Source organism: Rhipicephalus microplus, chromosome 1 (genome assembly GCF_043290135.1).
Source record: "Rhipicephalus microplus isolate Deutch F79 chromosome 1, USDA_Rmic, whole genome shotgun sequence".
NCBI lineage: Eukaryota > Metazoa > Arthropoda > Arachnida > Ixodida > Ixodidae > Rhipicephalus > Rhipicephalus microplus.
Genome location: NC_134700.1, coordinates 274,250,120 through 274,270,419, shown reverse-complemented (window position 1 = coordinate 274,270,419; position 20,300 = coordinate 274,250,120). Strand labels below are relative to the sequence as shown.

Genomic DNA, 20,300 nt, shown 5'->3' with positions numbered 1-20,300 from the left:
GGTGTCATAAATGTGCCACACTGATGGCCAGATGAAAGAAAAAGTATGAAAGAAAATAGCACCAGTTGTTTCTTACCGACAGCATAACAATTAAAACCACTTGGCAAACAATCACGTCATGTACATAGTGTTTATTAGGTGTTCTTGGTGCTCCTATTATTTGTTAAGTACCCGGTAAATCAGCGCATCCATGACACATGTATATGCACTGGCTGTATGTTTAGCATCCCCATGTTTGTCTGTGTCTGACTGTTTTTTTTTTCTTTCAGCGAAACGCATCCAATACCGATAGGATTATTTTCAGCGTCTGGATTTGTGTCCGCACGTCGATGTGGGCAAGCAGATTCAACGCTTGGCGCCACACCATGCAGCGGTCTGAATAAACAAGAAGACAGGACAAATTCAGCTTTGGTTTTGCAACTCGTCTTTTTTTTCTTCTTCTCTCTATTTAATGCTGCATTCACTTGCACCCGCTACGATTTCAGCCAAGTTCATTGCAAAAATAGACGACGAGTGAACTTCATGCGCTATCACTTGCGATTTTGTTTTTCTTCTTCTCGGCGGGATGTCTGTCGGCGATGTTGGTGAAAGGCTTTCGGGCCAGGGAAGAGGATGTCGGTAGAAGAGCTGTTCTCGTCGCCGTAATAAAATAGAGAGCTCGAAATTTACACAGACACACACACACACGCACGGCACTTGAAGACACGTAAACACGCCCGCATAGAGCGCACAAGCATGCACGTTCATGTGTAGCGTCCTCTACTCTCGCCAGTTCTCGTAAGTTCACGACCCGGGTCACACACAGTCATCCGTCGACACTCACGCACGAGAGTTGTTTTCGCTTACTGGTAGGCACAGGCACGCACACGGCATAGAGGGTCGATCACGTGACGAAGACTCGATCCTTTTTCTTCTTGTATCGAGGCATGACTGGTACGACGGAGTACAACCGTCTTGTTTGTGGTCCCAAGGCGCAGTTCGGTGGCAGCGCTGCCCGAGTCCGCTGCCTGTATAGACTCGGCTACCCGGTGAGTTCGCACAAGTCCGCGGAGCGCATGCACCGGCCATGGGCGCAGGCTTGACTCTTGCGAGAACACGCAACCACACACGCACGTACACAACTATCATAACATGGTAGAAACACAAAGCGGATGAACAAAAAACTGTGGATGCATGCATACGGTATCTTACAACGAAGGCCGGCAAGGTGAGGGTGCGAACGAATCTCGCATGTTGCTGCATGGTACAGACCGTGCCAAAAGATTCAAGGTCACCGTGAGTGTCACCGAAGCATTGATTCATTGGGTAGAATACCGGGATATAGGCTTCCTTTCGCTATCGAAAGTTCTATAGGCACACCTAGCAACGAAGTGTTAAGAGATTTTCGAAAACCTGGATTCCTGCCCAGCTTGGGGACAACCTGCAATTGAAAGTTTTATCCTGTAGCATCTTTCGCTACCTTAATAATGATTACTCGGATTTCACATGCGAAAACGACGATATGATTACGAAGTACGCCATAGGAGAAAGCTGAGGAAAATTCAGACCATCTGGTTTTTTTTTTTTTTTTTTGACGAACGCCAAATGTAAGTGTAAGGAGCTCTAGCAAGTTTGTCTCCATCGAAACGTGACCCGCGCGGTAAAGTACCGAACCCTCGTCCTTCGGGTCAGCAAGTTGAGCACCGCCATTACGGCCTACACAGTTATCCATTCAATTATGAGCCTCGTACATTAATTCGCACGACAGTGATTCTTGACGTGGAGCCAATGTACAGTAACTGTTTTTTTTTTTTTTTGCAAGGTGTACATAAAGTGTGTTCGCTTTAAAATACCTTACACATCTGTAGTATACAGACTTTCTGAAATTTCGCCCGCCTGTAGACTTTTTGAAGAATACGAAAATCTCCAGTGGCTCTCTGCCATATCAACTTAAGCACGGCGCGTCCAGCAGTCAAACTTGCGGACCTCGTCTGAACGTGATAACGCAATGGCCACTGAGCTACAACGTAGCGTTACACGAAGATATTGGAAGCCCCGCCGAGGTGGTCTAGTGGCTAAGGTACTCGGCTGCTGACCCGCAGGTCGCGGGATCAAATCCCGGCTGCGGCGGCTGCATTTCCGATGGAGGCGGAAATGTTGTAGGCCCGTGTGCTCAGATTTGGGTGCACGTTAAAGAACCCCAGGTGGTCAAAATTTCCGGAGCCCTCCACTACGGCGTATCTCATAATCATATGGTGGTTTTGGGACGCTGAACCCCACATGTCAATCAATCAATCAATCAATCAATCAATCAATCAATAAATCAATCAATCAAGATATTGGAAAATGACTAAGCTTACATGACGTGACACACAACGCGCAAATATGGTGCCGCTGACAACACCCGTCCTAAGCGCTGTGACCTATAGATACTTTTGGAGAGGACTGTGCGTGCACACGAGGTAAAATGCTCCGTCGCTTGCCGGCCTTTGACTATAATACACAGGCATAAAAAAAAAACCTAAAAGGAAATGTGTCTTTCTTCAGTGACCAGTCTGGTGTGTAGAGGGCAGAAATTCGTTTCGACTGGGTTTTCTGCCAAGCAAATAACAAAATTTGACCTGCTTTTTTTTTCTATCTCTGGCTTCGTATTTACATTTTCTTATCATTTTTCGCTGTCCAGTCTGTACGCATGAACACAGAAGCGTGGTTTGATGGGCTATTGTTAGAAACAGAGAGGCAGAGGTAATGTAAAACCTCAACTTCTACACAGCAAGACAGTCACAACAGAACAGAACAGTTATGAACGCTTCAAGGAAGGATAAACAGCTCCACATGAGACGATGCATGAGCAAACAAACATTACAGATGCCGTAACCTGATGTAAAACTCAAAGACAGCCCTCGTTTTGTGTGTTTCTCTGTTTGTCCTTCGTCTTCCTTGGTGCTTTTTTTTTTAAGCATGAAAACAGTTTGTGTTGCACGTGAATTCACTGAAGAATACAGCACTTTCCGTTCAGCGTGTGAACACTCAAAGTAGGTAGCCAGAGGTTTGGGTATACAGTGGTTTTCGTAGCTTATGACTCTTACATCAAATAATAAGTAGCACAAATGTTCTAATTATCTTCAAGCATCGATTCACGGAGAAGAATTCTTTCTATACTTGAAATATTTGTGATTACGAGACTATGTTTTTGTTACTATACAACAAAAGTGAACAAGCAACGGGCAAACTCGAGCAAAATAGATGGTTGTGTAATGTTTTGCAAGATGCAATTTTGATAAATTTCGCCGAGCTGTCACAAGGGAGCGCAGTTGTTATAGGCTGACACATATGATCGGAATTAGCTTTAGGAAGCCTATAGTGGCAGTTTTCTGTTTCTTTTTCGAGAGTGTTTGGAACATGGTGCTTCGTGTCTTTGTGTTTCGTTCGTCGTGGAGTCACAAACAGTGAAAAGCTGAATCAATGGAGTAACCAGATTGATGTCACGTGCCGTGACCTAAACAGCGCGCCCAAAAAAAGCTCGTTTTTTTTTCCCCGCTGGTAATGTGTCGTGTACACGAATCGCTGTTAAGTAAACGTGGACCGTCGGAATAGAACGTTCGGGTCATCGACTCTCACGCTTAAAGCCATGCTCGTGGCAGCAAACCTCACGCAACACGTGTAACATGGGTCGCCCACCGCCGTCACGCGTTCCGAAAGCCACCGTGGCGTCGAATGTCGCCGCCACAACGCAGGGAAGTCGCAATACTCATTTGTTGCGCCGCGAAGCCGAGCTATAGTGCAGTCGCAGCCGCGACATTTGCTTCGCAACGTGTGAGGTAGTGGATGTCGCTTAGTGAAGGGCACTAAAGGCGAGAAACATGAAGAATAATTAGCCTGGCAGACTGCAATATTAACACACTGAATAGTTAGTTACCTATCACATTGGCAGTGCGTTCTTGGCATGCAAGGAAACGCCGTGAATGCCTTCTATCGTCTTGCAACATCACTGATAAAGCTGAGCCTCAATGACTGGCGAGTGTCCTTCCAATAAAAAAGTGCCGCCATATCCACGAAGTGAATGATGATGAGTGGGCGAAGCTCTGGAGGAAAACCTGGTAAACCATGAATCTTCCGTACATTTTGCCTACTCGATTTTATTACAATGCTCCCCCTAGCGTACGTCGCCGCACTAAATCGAACGATTGCCTTCCACCAATGACACGTGCCATATGTGACATCATTCCTATTTTATAACATCTCGCATCTTACATCATCAGCTACAAGTCCCACCATCTAGTGAGCACTGAAAGAACTAAACGAGAGGTGGCTACATGCAGGAGACGGAGCCACCATCTAGTGAACACTGCAAGAACTAAACGAGAAGAGGCGACATACAGGAGACGGTACCGCCATCTAGTGGACACTGCAAGAACTAAACGAGAGGTGGCTACATACAGGCTACAGGGGACGCACAGCCCACGCCCTAAGGAGCTTCGCCCCTAAAAAAAATACAGAATGTCATTCTAGAATTTATAACAGCTACTTTGCACGGAAAGTTTACAAGGAATATACCGTTCGGTGAAACCACCGGAAACACTTAGAGATAACGGGAATGCACATTTTGCGGCGCATTGCCAAGCTTGCAGGTGCTCGCTGGTTTTCAGAGAGATTAAGATTTTGGGTAGGAGCAATGATACCACAGCACGCGAACTAATGGAAGCATTGTATGTTTCTGCAAAAGGCAATGATTGTGTTGGCGACACGTCAATTTCTTTATTAGATAGTGAGCGTACGTTTCTACGTCGCTTTTTGTAAGCTCTTTGCTTTTTGACCATGTGACCATGTGCACGTGACTATGATCTTTCCTAAGTATATATTTGAAGGTTGACAAATAATAAAATCCAGTTGAAAGTTCGCGCTTGTCCCCGTCTCATCTTTTCTGTGTCCTTGTCTTCAATTCGCGCACACCAGCTTATTGTGAAATATGAACCAACTAGCCCAGCTGCAAGTTTTACTGAAACCACCGTAATCTCTTTTGTCGTACCGAGATACCGCTTGAAGCTGGCATGTGAACAGGTAAGAAAGTTACAGACGTCTTTTCTTTGTAAGCTTTGACACTAACAATGAATTTCCGGCTACACAAGAAACTCGGCGAGCCTTTAGGGATATTTATGGGTGTACTGTCTTCTACGAACACGTTTTACAAGCTACTTCGCATTACAAGCATCATCCTATGACGCTGATTTCGTTTGCAGCTTACTTATCTATGTAGCTTGTTTTAATTGACGAACGTGGATGGAAGGTAGATAACCAGGTCCACATGATGTTTGCGGAGAGTTCACAAACTATCAGTAGACTTTCGAAATAAATTGTGTGAGAAGAGACTCAGAGAAGCCCATGTTTAACCTGATCTATCTTCAGCTTTCAGTGCCTCGTTGACACTGCCCGCCGATGTGCATCAACTGGTGAGCGCCAAATATTTGAAATAAGGGAAATGCTCGCCACGTGAACCAACAACAACGATGAATGATCATGACTGTACTGACTGTACCGTTAAGTAGCTTACAAGGGCTACAGGATTTAACCAGCTCACCTCATTCCGCTTTCTGCGTTAATCATCAAGCAGTTCGCATTTGTTTCTCGTATCAGGTATATCGGCAAACTTAAGTTATTTAGGTGGTTAACTTATCGACTGATTATGTGTAAATGAGAAATGAAATGACAGAACTACTTGCCTTCCTGTTTCTCGCGTAGCTACGATGTCACGTGATTAAGAAATAAATAACACACCGTATCACTTGAAAAAATGAATTCAAAACATAAAATCAACCTGACAAGACAGATGGATGTTATGAATACTAAATCTCCCGTCTAGCACCCGGGCAAACCGATATTATACTTGCACGTGTGTATCATCAAGACAGGCAAAAATGATTTTTCTTTTGTTCCCAAGTTGCAAAATATCGGCAAGTCGCCCATATCGTAAGTAGAAGGTTAAACAGTGCTATCAAGCTAGCCTGTTTGGTAGTTGAAGCCCGCACTCAATTCTTGGTTTCTATCTCGCCACGTTGTTTTCTTTGTTTTTGTTTGTAAATCCCGTTTTGAGAGACAGATCACACACGTCGATCTGCTGCAATGGTTCTCTTGTGATAAATCAAGATCTTTTTTCTCAATTTTGATGCTGCGAAGCTTCTGATTTTAATGCCAATATGAAGACAATCTTGGATCTGCGAGTAACAGACGCTGTTGCACCTGTGTGGGCCTAAAGACGCATTTGCATACGCAAACGGCACTTTTTTTTTTGTTTTCTGTCTGCCTATAGGTAAAGGTCAAGTTATTGTTTCGAATTTCCTTGATGGTGCTGAATGTATCTTGATTGAACTCGTGATCTTATGTTTACGCATTTCTATTCGCACGTAACTAAAAGTACACGTGTCATCGTCCTGAGGTCGCCAGTTCGGCCAATTGGAAATGGCAGAAGCGGCATGGCTATACACGTAGTCGAAGAAACTCATCTCTATCACAAGACAAAATAAGAACACATGATTTTTCTCTTGTGTGTTTTCATTCGTACACTTAGCAACATTTGTCAGACAAGGAATGGTAAACAACAGAAAAAGATACACATACGCACACCTGCACACACATACACACACATCTGTACACCTCTAGATCTTGGACGCAAGAGACTGAACACAATCACGACCGATAAAAGCCCAATTTTTGGTCGCAAGCCTACATCGTTACGCTTGTCACTCTTGGTGTTAGCAAACGTATGAGGCGTTTACTGCTGCGCCCTAAAATTGGCATTTTTTCTTTCTCTCTAGATTTCATTAGCATCTGACCATAATATTCAGTTGGTTTGCGCATTTTATCGGCAATAATAACATTTACGTGTCGAAACAACGGCCTAATTGTGAGGTGCGCCTTTGCTCCGAAAATTTAGACCATCTGCTGGGCAGTTGATGATCCTGTCGGGCCTCAAGTCAAGATGCAGCCGCCATTGTCGGGATTGAAGTCACCATTTTCGGGAATTCTTTTCCTATCAATATACACACCTGATGCAGCACCTAGCTAAGCGGGCCCATACATGTAGTGAAAGCGTAATGCTTGCCGTCGTAATATCTCGTAATTCGAATGACTTGTTTCCTGCAAATTAGTGAAGGCGAATAAAAAACATCTGTAAATATAGAATGTGGCATGCCAAAACCAGGATATGCTTGCGAGTCATGCTGCATAGTAAATGGCAACTCTGGATTATTTCTGACAATCTGGGCCTCTTTAAAGAGTCTCCTAAACCTAAGTAGACCAACAAGGGCGTTTTCGTAACTTGCCCTCTTTGAAACACGGCTGCGGAGGAGCCGGTTCGAACCCGCGTCCTCGAGCTTGTGAATTTAAAGGAGTCATCCGTTCTACAGTTGTTCTGCTGACCGCGAACCTTACGCGTCAAGTGACCCCGAACTGAAAGCTGTGATAGCGAAAAGGCCACTTGGTACATCGTTGTTACGTGGCTTAGCACGAATTTTCCCCCCATTTTTGGGGCGCAGCTGAAGAAGTGACAAGCCGCATGGATGTGCTGTGACGTAGACCGAGGAAAAAAATTTTGAGAGACCAATAGGGAGACACCACCTCGCGCTTGTTGTTCAGCAGGCCGTGGGAAACTGCAGCACATTTAGAACACACTGTCTATTCACGGTTTGCCCGTGAGCGTTTCGAATGCGCGTGTTCAACTTCATGTGACTCTGCGCACATCGTGTCGCGATATCAGTATTCCGGTCACCTGCAGCACCTCTTGTACCATGCTGTCGCCTCACCGCTACCGTAGGCCGCAGCGGTGTGGTAACTAGCGACTGCCACTGACACGTATTTCGTACTGTCTCTGTGGTGCAACAACGGTAGCGGAAGCGTATACAACAGAGCACGCAGGTTATTTTCCACTTCCTCGCTGCACAACGTTGTCGCCGCGCTCTTTGGTCAGTCTCTTTTTTTTTTCACCAAGCGTCAACTTTGCTCTAAACAGCTCGCTAACATGCGGAGTTCATCTTAACACTGGTGCAGACAAAAGAAGACGCGCTGACAAGGGAAGGAACCGCTTTGCTTCAACGACGTCTTGCGCTCTGCTGTCCGGGTGAGCGCTGGCTCGGGCCCTTCGCGTCGCTTGTGCCCGTCGTAGCACGAGAGGGCGAAGTGTCAGCCGCGGCGGTGGCGTGCGCCGCGCGACGTCGCCGCACTGCGGCGGCTGTGCGGCAGATGTAACCGCGAGTGTGAACGCATCGGTCGCTGCGTCTCCTGGCGGCGGCGCACCGGCGTTGCCGGGGAAGGGGTCCACGCTTGTCGTGGCGGGGGTCCTCAGAATCCTGTCGCCCCCGTCAGCCGGGGTCAGTATGGCGGCGGCGCCAGGTGGTGTGAGTGCGGCGGCCCGCCCAGCGGCGAATGCTCGTTGCTGGGCGGCGTGGGCATGCCGCTCGTCTGGCACACGTACCACTCGTTCAGCGCCGTCGACGCCGGCGCTGCCAGCTGGTGGGAGGCCAGCCCGAGCGGCTGCAGCGGCGTCCCGGCCAGCGCGCCGACGGCGGGATTCGCGGCGTTGCAAGAGCCCGTCACGGTGCCGAGACTCGCTGCGGTGATGCCTGCCGCCCCCGGGTCGCTCTCGTAGCCCGAGGCGGACGACGACGAGGGCGACGGGGGCGGCGACTTTCCGTGCACCTTCATGTGCTTGCGCAGCGAGCTCGGGTGCGTGTAGCTCTTGTCGCAGCCGCGGATCTTGCAGTTGTACGGCTTGTCCGACGTGTGCACGTGCGAGTGCTTCTTGCGGTCCGACGAGTTGGCGAACCGCCGGTCGCAGCCTTCGAACTCGCACTTGAAGGGCTTCTCACCTGCGAATCGAGAAGGGCGCATTGAGACACTAATCGGCAGCTGCTTCAGTGTCACAGTAATTAGTTTTTTCTCTCTTTTTGCAGCGCCCCAGACAGAGTGAATAAGACCACTCCTTGTCGAAAGTGTGCACATACTAACGGTATATGTCGTCAATATTACAGCACTTTTCAAGGCCATTTATCACTGTTCTTTAACTAAATACCACTACCCCGCACAGTAAATTGTCATTATCTGCGCATAGCAGTGATGTTGTCCCCAACGCGCGATACGCATGGCTATAGGTGTTCCTTCGGTGCGAACACTTAAAAGCTGTACAGTGACCATATTCTGTTTCTAAATGATTCTGATACCTCTCTCTCTCTCTCTCTCTCTGATACGACGCAACTCCGAAACCTAGCACAATTGATTGTAACTTGTTATATGCTTCATTCATTTTTTTATTTATTTAATTATTTTACTTATTTTTGTTTATTTATTTTGTGCAGTGCGATTTATTTCGGTACTCTCATTCCTCCTCGTAGAATGATTGAATAAGACAGGCCACTTTCAAGTAATACGGGATAGGATTTTCAATTGTGTTATTTGGAGATTCATAGGGAAAACACGTTCGCAACATACGTGCGGCAGTGAAAATGTCGGGACAGTTTGTCGATTGCCATTCGTTTTCCAAGATTCTTTCAAGTTCTCTCCACGGTGCGTCAGTGACGTGTGGTAGACAGAAAGGTATCGCGATGCTATTTTTCAAGCTCACTTCCTTCGACAACAGAAGATGAATTATTTTATAGTCGCGCTTTGTCACACTGATTGTCTGACGCATGTAACCAATAGTTTGTTTATCTTCCCGCTACATGTAGAAATTAAAAACATTGTGAGCGCGCAACTCGGCATCTGTTATCCTGTCAACTTAACTTCTTTTCCATCAGCGATCACCGTATCTTTACCACTGCCACAGTATTGTATACGTTGCAGTGAGCTTGTTGCGCGGTAAATCCCACTAAGTTAATGACCTGCGAAGAGTTTGCATTATTATTATTATTATTATTATTATTATTATTATTATTATTATTATTATTATTATTATTATTATTATTGTTGTTGTTGTTGTTGTTGTTGTACACAATGTGATTGGCTGTTATGAGTTGAAGGCATGTGGCGCGTCGCAACTCATTTGTCGGACAGCCACAAGCTCATCGCATGCAATAGACACACATCGATGCACCAAGCCCACTTGCGAAAATGGCTGTCCCATACAGGAGAAACACACGAACAGGCATGCCTGCTTTACGCAACGACAAAGAATACTCCGCCCCCCCCCCCAAAAAAAAACGAAAATCGTCATCAAATAGTACATTTTCACAACGCTCAAGTCGAATGCGTGGTCAAGATTATAGTATATATACAACTGCAGCAGCACAAAGCAAAACAACAACCACGTGAGGCGGCTCTGGGATGCATCTATACGGGGCTCGTTTCCGCGTAAAAAATCTGCTTGCCCCGCGGTGGCAACCGCAAATTTGTTGGGCGCACTCAATCGAGCCTGCCTCTTCGAAGAGGCACTGCCACCGTGTGGAAGCCGTGAGTGCAGCCCTCTGGTGGCAGCTGTATGCGGACGTGAAGCTTTCGGGGCAGGGCAGCCCGGTATGCGTGCGCTTAACAAGGGAGGTGCCCGCGTAATTGCATGGGAGGGTTCGGGATATTTACCGCAGCTGCGCTTCGGGGATGGCGCGTGGCTAAAACGTGAGGCGCCTGACCCGCTTCACCTTCTCACGCCCACCACTCACTAGTAGCTCCTGTTATTTCAAGTTCCTCGCAAGAGCACTTAGTTGCGTGCATCGGTGGAGGGAACTGCGGTGGTGGCATGCAGCTTAGCCCGCTCAAGTGAAAACTCTAACTGGCACTGATCTGTTCTCTTATGTGTAAGTATACACTGGAAAGATTGACATACGGAAAATGGTTCGGTTGTTATATAGTTCCATATGCCATACAGCCAGGAAGTAAACGTATACCGATACATTGATCATCTAAAGCAATCAAGTTCGCTAGTAGGTAGCGTTTTGTGACACTACCCCTGCGAAAAGTGGCGAATAAGCCAGAAAAAAAAAGAAAGGCTGTTCCGTCACAGGTTTTAATTTCTTTTTCGGTTTATTCACAACCCGCAGGTCGCGGGATCGAATCCCGGCTGCGGTGGCTGCATTTTCGATAGAGGCGAAAATGCCGAGGCCCGTCTGCTCAGATTTGGGTGCAACCCCAGGTGGTCGAAATTTCCGGAGCCCCTCCACTACGGCGAGTCTCATAACCATATGGTGGTTCTGGGACGTTAAATCCCACATGTTGGTTTATTGACAACTTTTCACGCGTGTGGCGTCATAAAATGCTGCCAACGAGCTATTTGACCGATCAGAAATGATCAATCATTTGTTCATTTCTGACAAAGAAACGAAAGGTTGTGATGGCGCAGGTTTTTATTTCCCTGACGGTTCATTACCATTACCTTGCCTTGGATAAAAATGTGAAGTCTGCTAGAACGCACGATAGACGTTTGCAAGCGCGATACTACTGTACTCATGACTATAGTCAGTAATGCCACGCCTTTATCAGGCATCGCCACACTCACGAGAAACATATTCGCCAACAAATCGAGTGGCAATTGAGAAAGACGCTGATGGCTATAACCCTCAGAAGTGCTTTGACCGGGCCTTGCTGGGATGACGCAACTGAAGGTGTACTAAAGCGCTGCCGAAGAGTACACACACGGTAGATCCCACTTTCTCTTTTTTTTTCTTATTGCTTATTTTTTTAGTGAACACCCGTTTCGCGCTACCTCATCAATACTCCTCCAGCGTCAGCTATACCGCATCTATTGAAATAGGGCACACGTTGACATTTGCTGTAAAAGTTACTCTATAGTTTCGCAGTCATGCACGTGACCGCCGTGTTCTTTCGGCGAAAGAAATTTCGCCGTACCTGACTCCCTTCGTTCCGCTGGGTTAATCGTCGAAACGAATCTCGTCTCCCGGGTGACAAGCACGCGCCCAAACAGCCTCTTTCGCTCCCTCAAAAGTGCCACTAGACTATATATATATATATATATATATATATATATATATATATATATATATATATATATATACGATGCCTCCGCCGCCATCACTGCTGCTGCTAGCGCGTTCGGCGGCAATCGAGGGACACATCTCTGATCTGGGCGAGCGTACACCTGTAGACACCCGGGTATGCGTTCGCCAACGAAGACTGCGAGGGATAAGCAAGAGAGAAGGAGGAGGGCAAGTCGAGAAAGGGAGAGAGCTAAGGTGTCGGATGCGAGTCAGTTGAGAAATGAGAGAGCGCGATGAGCTGTCGGAAGCGAGAAATAGCCAAGAGAGAGAGAGAGAGAGAGAGAGAGAGAGAGAGAAACGAAACTAAAGGAGAGCACCCGAACGAAAAATAAGCTCCGAGCTATCGAAGCGCGGCAGCAGCCAGTTGTGTGAGAGAGAGGGAGAGATTGCTTCGGCGGCTATGGCTGCTGCGCGTTCTGCGTTCGAAGTCAGCGGACTATATCGAGTGAAAATTTATTGGTTTGTATTACGGACGCCTTTTTTCTTTTCCCTCCCGCTTGGTCTTCTTTCGTCCCCACGCCTTCTCAGACAGCGCGGTGGTCGATGAGGGCGTGGAGCTGCTCTCACATAACTTCGCGGTGGCCCCTCGAAGAAATGCGAAGTTTGTCTTCTCGGAATGCTATTCGAAGAAGGGCGACGCGGGCGCGATTTGTTCCGATTCTCGAGGATCGAGAGGCGGTTATATAGTCAGTGTCATAGCCGGCACCGATTTTCGCTCATTTCCGACAGGGCACGCCCATTTCATTGCTCTAACGGCCAGGTTTCGTAAACAAACGACACAGGGAGTTGGATAATGTGTCTACAGCCATGTAATGTGCCTACAGCCAAGGTGTACACGAATGTTCCCGCCGCCGAGCTTCAACACGTAATGTTGCTAAGAATAAGATGGCTGGTTTAACTGGACTAACTCACAATAAGCGATATTGTATAGGGATACACTGTTTTTGTACCTAACACGGACTACTGCATGAGATAGACTAGTATGTCTGTCAGCTTTGCAAGCTCCTATATTACTGACGAGTGTGGTGCGACATGTTAATTGCATCTACGTAAGCCGCTTTGAAGACGTACCTAGGGCACTATACATTACGGAAATGCCATATATGGCACTTGTATAAGTTATATGAGGCCACATATAGGCACATATGTCAGCATATGTGGCTTCCATATACCATATATGGAAGTATATGCGGCGGGGTCGGTTCATATACGATTATGCACTGCAGCGTAAAGTTGAGATGCTTCGCTTCTGCATATACGCTTCGAGTACAGAACTTTATATGAAGCTTACAGCTGTCAGCTATACTATACTGGACTGCGTTGAACATCCGCCCGCGCACTATGGTATTGAATAAAGTTGAAAGGAGTTGATGCGCCCTGCCAGAAGCGTGTGCGGTTCCGGCGTCGTAAGAACGTCCATGCATGGAAGCATCGCTTATTATTGGCTGCTCCTATGCGCATCGTACATAGTATATGTAGATGGATATCAGCACGGCTCACATGCAGGAGGATGAGTAAGCCATGTTGACTGTTCGTTCCCAGCGTTTCGGCGTGCACAATTCTAAGGAAAATAATTACATGCCATGTGCAACTGGCGCATGCGAGAGCCCCCCCCCCCCCCCCCCTGTCCCCTGTCTTGCGTGTACTTCCTTTAGTTCTGCATCATTGCGTCCATACAGTGTATTGTTGGGGAGACCACGTTGACTAACTAGAACCCCATTTTAAATGCCTATCGTAGATCGTTTTTTTTTTTTTTTTACATATCGACGGCTGCAGGCTTCGCACAGGGTTCACTTGTACGCCAGTGAAGATAAATTAAGCGCAGACCAATACCTACAGTACACGGCCCTATCATACATGTGCGTACAGGAGTGCGAGCTCGAGAATCGCGGACATTTATCACCCGTTTCGAGCACACACGAAATTTTCAAGGGGTGGCGTCACCACGGTGGTTCATGCGTGCGCAGACTGCCTGCATGTAGGCATACTACGTGCGCGTGTGTGTGTCAGTGTGGTGGTGCACCACGGACTGATCCGGGGGGAGAGTCCTCGCAGCCAGAACGCGGCGGCTGCAGGAATCTTGCACCAAACCGGTCCTGAGTTCGTGTGAGATCCGGATTTGGCCCCTGACAAATGGTCACCGCGGGATGGGGAGCCATCTTTTTAGGCGCCTCCCCGGGTCCCATATACCCGCCGCTGCCGTCGGTTTGCACACGCACGTTGTCTCTCTTCGAGCGGATTCCGGCTGCATTGGCGCGTTTCCGCCCTCTCTCCACCGCCGTGGCACTGCATGAACTTCCAGCCTCGTCTCTCGATACTATATCTTTTTCTTCTTCTCGTTGTCTCTTCAATCTCGCCTGTTTTCTTCGTCGATTCTTGACGTTATAGCTATTCGCCATATAGGCAGGCGCGCAGTGGGAGAGCTCTTTCGCTCCTCGCAAATTGTCCACGTCGACGTAAAAAGTGTGCGATTTCGGCCGGCCGAGGGAGGAGGCGAATATAGCGTATGCTACAAGCGCCTTCGGGAATATTTATCTCGCGGAGTGCGGCGTCTGATAGAGATTAAGGGACGATGGTCGGCTATCTATAGTCGTGCAGTTGCGCTTCGAGATGTAGCTCATTTTCTTGTAACTGCAGCATGTGAAGCGTCTTTTAGACGCGCTGCCCGCGGCTATGTGGGCCATTCCAGTTTCTGTCCCGCGTCAGGCTGCCTGCCATATCGGGGAGTGTAAACGTTTTCGCGCGTGTCTAGGACACCGTGCCTTTAAGCGCTTGACCTTTCTGTAACGAGGGCGAGCTCTTTGGTGTAACTGCTTTACTGCCTACAAACCAATCGTTCTATGACATGCCGTGGTCATCAGCAGTTGTGTGTAAAACGCCCTCTAAAACAGAACCACTTGCTGTGATCGGGAACTAGCAGGCGTAAGTTCGTTCGCACCTCTAATACTCCGACTCGTATTTATTTTAAAATTAGCGAATGTTTTGCCTCTCAGTCCTTTAATATATATTTAAATGTGTTGGAATAATACCTAGGTGTTACGTTACTAAATTTGTACAATGCACTTTATTGCATGCATGCGCATGATGATAGCATATTTTTTGCTGGTATGTAGTCGAACTCACTCGAGGGCCACGAAAATTTCATTGTCATAATCGATATTAGCTATAAGCTGGTTGCAGGAAAAAAAAGAGTTAAGGCAGGGGTTGGCAGGCTGTTGTGACAAAAAAAGTGTATTATCAGATGAGATATGTCAACAGGCGTCACTGGTAAGGATTACAAAGCTGCCGATTTTTCCGAGATGCTTGAAAATTTCAACTATGTAACGGGACCGCCACAAGCGACATGGAACCAATGTAAGAAGACAAAACCTGAGGCATTGGATGCCGAAACTCTTCCAAGCCGAAACTTCTAACCGTCGCAGACTTCCAACAGCCAATTTTGCCGCAATGCCATAACGCCACGCGTTATAGCGCATCACGAATCCGAAGGGGCACTGGGGGACGTTGGGGATGTATGCGGAGGTTCAGCAGCTTGAGTTTCTCGTTTTAATCTTTCTTTCCGAGAGTTTCGCGTACCATTACTTTGCGGCACGCAGACCCAACTGCCAGAATCCATTGCTATAACCCAAAAATGCAGCATGCCGGCATTGCTGTAAGTGAGTTATTTCACTAAGGAATACATATAAAAGCTGGCAATGCACCAGCTTCTCGTTGTTATAACCAATATATTGTTAAAACCAGTATCGTTATACGTGGGTTCGACTGTATTGATCCGTAGAACGGCACTGACTCTACATTTGTCGCGTACAATGGAGGCAGTTCGGCTACTCTGCGTGAGATTGGCATCTACCGAGACTTGCAATGTATACTTCCAGTTTACGGGTCCCTATAGTCTTTGTTTCTGCATATGATTTGCTTCATCTTTACAGCTCACTCGTTTCATCTTTCCCCTCGGGCCTGCATATAGGCACAGTTCGTGTGTCCTCTTTATAGCTCTCACAGAACGTCCTCTCATCTGGACCATTTTTTTTCCCGAGTACACCATGGAAGTCGATCTCCTCGTTTTGTGTTTGAGCTTACACACGTTACTCGGTTTGGTTTCCACAAAAGGCGGAAGAATGTACCGCTATAGGTAAGAAAAAAAAAAAAACACAGTCCCGGTGGCAACAGTTTCACCACCTTTAGAGCGACTATCCCCCTCATTTCGGAACGTTTTAGATAAAGTAGCGATTGCCATGCTCCACATATTATTATCGGAGAAGAATCGGCAGTTTCGCCCTGGGATGCAAAAGCGAACCAACGAAACATTAAACCGCTTGATACGCGAGTCACGACCGATGAGAATACTTGTTCGGAGTACAGAAGAGTTAAAATTGGGGGACCGCGCAGGTTTTCGCCGTGGAAGCGGAAAAAAAAAAAGAAAACGAAGAATTAAGAGGACGATCCGGCTTAAGAACAAGGAATGCACGGAGCTGCTCTGTGTCCGCTCACCGACGCCGCTGGGGCAGCGTGGGGCGAATCGAGAGCTTCGCTCGTTTGGCCCCGAGAAGGCAGCCGTGTGGACTCGCATCGCGGGGTCGCATCGGAGTCGGGCGATTTACCCGAAAGCGCGCCGGCCGCTTTTCTTTTGCTCCCTTTGCTTGTCGTCGTTAGTCTCTTTCACCTCGCGTTTTCTCCCGCGAGGCAGATAATCGATGGGACGGCATCGCGGCGTAGCTTTTTTCTTTATGCGTTTCGAGAGCGCGTTGCAGTACTGCTGCCGTCGAGATGGCGTTGTCTCTGCGGCTCGGCCGAGCATCGCGTGGCTTCGGAACCGGTCTCCGCGAAAGCGACCGACGGGGGCGAGTGAAAAAAAAACACAAGCAGCGGCTGGAAAACAACAGCACCATGACGACGCAGAAGAGCAGGCATAAGGTGAGGAATACCGGGGCGGGCGGAATGAGGTGCCGGAGCTGGGTGGTTGGGGAGGGGGGGGGGGAGAGATCGCGGACGTGACTTCCAGAAACGGTCGTGACCGGAGAGCGCACGCGCGTTCCCATAATGACCACGGCGGCTTATGGGAAGCGCTGGGATCATATGTGGATCAGGCTCCGCAAGTTAACCGCGGCCGAGGCGCGCGAGTTTGTTGCGGGGAGCCGCCGAAGAAGGAGGAGCGTCCTCCTCGCGACGGGCGGTCTCTCGTCTCCTCTCGCGGTCTCTCGTCTCCTCTCTCGGGCTCGTTGTTGCCGCGGCTGCCCGTCGATGCGTTGTTGTTGGGGCTTCAAGGGAGTCCTTCGACGCCTTCTTCTCTCCTCGATTCAGGGCCGCTGACTCGGTGCGTACGTCTAGACCGGGGCGAAAGTGTGGCGTGTGTGCCTTACTGGTGGCCCTTCTTTGGACGAAAGAAACAACAACAAAGAAAATAAGCGAAAGCGGCGCTTTTGGAGAAGCCGCCGCCGCCGCGAATTAATCGAAAGCAGCCGTCGCCGCGCTTGACCCCCGAGCCGCCGCCGGCAGAGCCGCGGGAGCGAATCGTGTGTGCGTTTCGCGATGAGGCGACCGTCTGGGGAAGGCGCCGCCCTATGGACCCCAAGACGTGACGCTGCCGTGCCCCAGAGAGGGAGAGTGGATTTCGGATCGCTTTTGAAATGTGGCGTCAGACGCGGGCTGCCCCAATGAGTGGTCACGTCACTGTACGCGAAGTCAGCTCGGGGCGAAGGAGAACGAGCCGCGTATCGCGTCACGTATTCGAGCATCAACTTTCTTCGCGGTGTTCGCGTGTGTTATTATTTTTTTTTTCGCTCTCTCTTATAAGAAGTTTGAGGAGGCCCCACAGTGGAGCCGTTTACTGACGTTTGCCTCCTGTGGCAAAACGCCAGTAAACAGCTCCGCATGCTGTCCGAGTTTGTATGAGTATAAGCGACCAGACGAAGGAGAACCATGTGAGTACTATATGCATGTGCACAGCTTCTCGAAGAGTATGCTGTCGTCGATCCCCGATGAAATGCTTGGCTCAATAATAATAATAAAAAAAAACCTAAGTTCACGAATCTAGATGAAGTGAGTGGGCGAAGTGGAGGAGTGGGCGAAGCTCCGGGTATCGCATCGGTGAGTAACGGTGCGTTGCCCCGTATAAAAGTAAATTGCGTGACACAAAGTGCACATAAGAAATGTAAATCTATTTCACCTTCCACGCAATTCAAGAGAGGTTTAGAAAATTGCTGGAAGGGAGGATATGCCTCGAAAGTGAATGCAATGACCCGCCATCTTACAGGTGACAAGATACCATTTTAATGCGGGTAATTTGTTGGGACAAGCAATGCTCGACTTGTGACTTTGTGTTCCAGGTTTCCTTGACAAGCCCCAATGTCTAAGCATTCTATTGGTTCAAGATAAGGTATTTTCTCGGAGAATAGCGATCTTTATTCCTTACAATTAGCCTATGTCTACGTTGAAGTATATTGTAAATCCTACATTTTATGTGTGATCACATGTTTCGACATTATATACTGTGTACGACATTTTGATACTGTGGCCACAACGGAAAACAAGGCTAGATCCCAAAGAGCTTCACGCCTTATAAATAATAATAGTAATAATATAAAGAAAAAAAAGCGCCCATAGGCAATTCGGTGACAGCTTCGCATGAAATCGACTGCCACAATGTGTGGGATCTGCCGGAAGCTAACACGCACAACGAAACCAGCTGACAATGGCATTCAAGGCAAGCACGAGGGATTACATATAGTTAACTTTCCTCTATTGAAATTAGAAAGAAAATATTCAGAAAAGAAATCAAAAGTGGCCGATAAAACAACCGGCCGCAGGTGGGATACGAAGCCGCGTCTCCGCAATGCGTCACTATGCATTCTCTTGCGCCTGAGCTACCCCAGCGCCATTTTCCTTTCCACTTTCTTCGTTGTTTAGGTGTCGCTTTCACGCTCATCCTGTTATATATGTTTTCAATCAAGTAAAAGAATTAATATCCTTAATACATGTTTTGAATGGCAGACACTGGCTGTTTACTTCATTGTGATCCTGACTACCATGTATATTTCGTATACGTACTGCCGTTTAATCAAATTAGTTTGGCTGTCATGGGTACCGTAACACATACATTTAGCCAGCGTTTTTGTTTCTCAATAAAGAAATGTAGCAATGAAAAATAAGTAATCAATTATGTGACACATTGGTATCGCAGAAGACGACGCGTAAAAGCCGGGAAAATACGCGCATGACCAATTAGGTGGACCGTCACGCACTATAGACTGTTTGAATTCTGCTGAGGGCACCGCGTTCCATGACAAATACCGCCCGCCGCTTATAAAAAAGAAAAATTATATATAATGATAATAATCCCACACAAAGGCGTGCGCACACTTCTTCCTTACGAGCAGGGAATGTGTTATTTTTTGTTAATTTCTTTTATTTCACGCACACATTCCCTGGCATTTAGCATGCAGAGCTGCAAGCCCCGACGGTGCGTTGGCACATTTATCGTTTTCTCTGCCGTTGTATCCCTTACATGTCTACCGAAGGGCAGCCTCTCCATGTACGAGGCATCCTTTTTTTTTTTCGAATACACTCCCGCTGTGCATACTCCGAGAAGCGACATATTTATTGCGAGCTGTTTTGTTACTATATTCCAAACTGTTATTTATTTCCTACAACCATACCGATTGTTGGTCGCTCACTGTTCCCAGTGAAAGGTCTTCGCGGTTCCATTGAAGCTTTCCTATAACAACTGGTAAATTCTGGCCGACGACACCAGAAATCGCAAAATGTAAGTTTATACACCTTCATACATAAAGCAAGTGTGCTTTCGCCAGTGATTTTAGCAAAACTATGCATCACGTTCTTTGATTAATTGTCGGTGTGCTATAGGTACTCCACGTGTTGTGTTGACATGGTTATATATCGAATTGGACGTTCTTGGAAGTCGCCATCATTTTCAGGAACTCTATTTTGACGTCACTAATGGTTCATTTATGTAAGGGCGTGAAATGTAAGTGAATTTGTAAGATAATGTGTGAGCACGCAGGTAGCGCAAAAAACAAACCGCTTTTGTTTTGCGTGGGTGTATTGTGTGTGTATGTGTGCGTTTGCGTATGCGTGTGTGTGTGTGTGTGTGTGTGTGTGTGTGTGTGTGTGTGTGTGTGTGTGTATTTTGCCGCATACCTGCTGAGTTGTACAAAGACATCGAAATGACACCATGAGCTCTTCATAAGTCTAACAATTGAAGATTTATTTAATCGGCTTTGCCGCTTATAGTGGGACGTGATTTAATATCTTTTTTGAAGCTGTGTAGTGCATATGTATAGCCGGAGTCTGCTCTTCCTCCTAAGTACATATAGGCGGAAATGTTGT

General features: G+C 47.4%; 1 protein-coding gene across 1 annotated transcript in view; it reads right to left on the bottom strand.

Moving 5' to 3' along the window:
• Positions 1–407: 407 nt before the first annotated feature.
• Positions 408–20,300, bottom strand: part of LOC119165042 (uncharacterized) — a 100,181-nt gene continuing 80,288 nt past the window's right edge. The window contains exon 2 of the mRNA XM_037417238.2: positions 408–8,840. Within this exon, the coding sequence (XP_037273135.2) occupies positions 8,344–8,840 (497 nt within the window). The 3' untranslated portion in view covers positions 408–8,343. The remainder of the gene's footprint in view (positions 8,841–20,300) is intronic.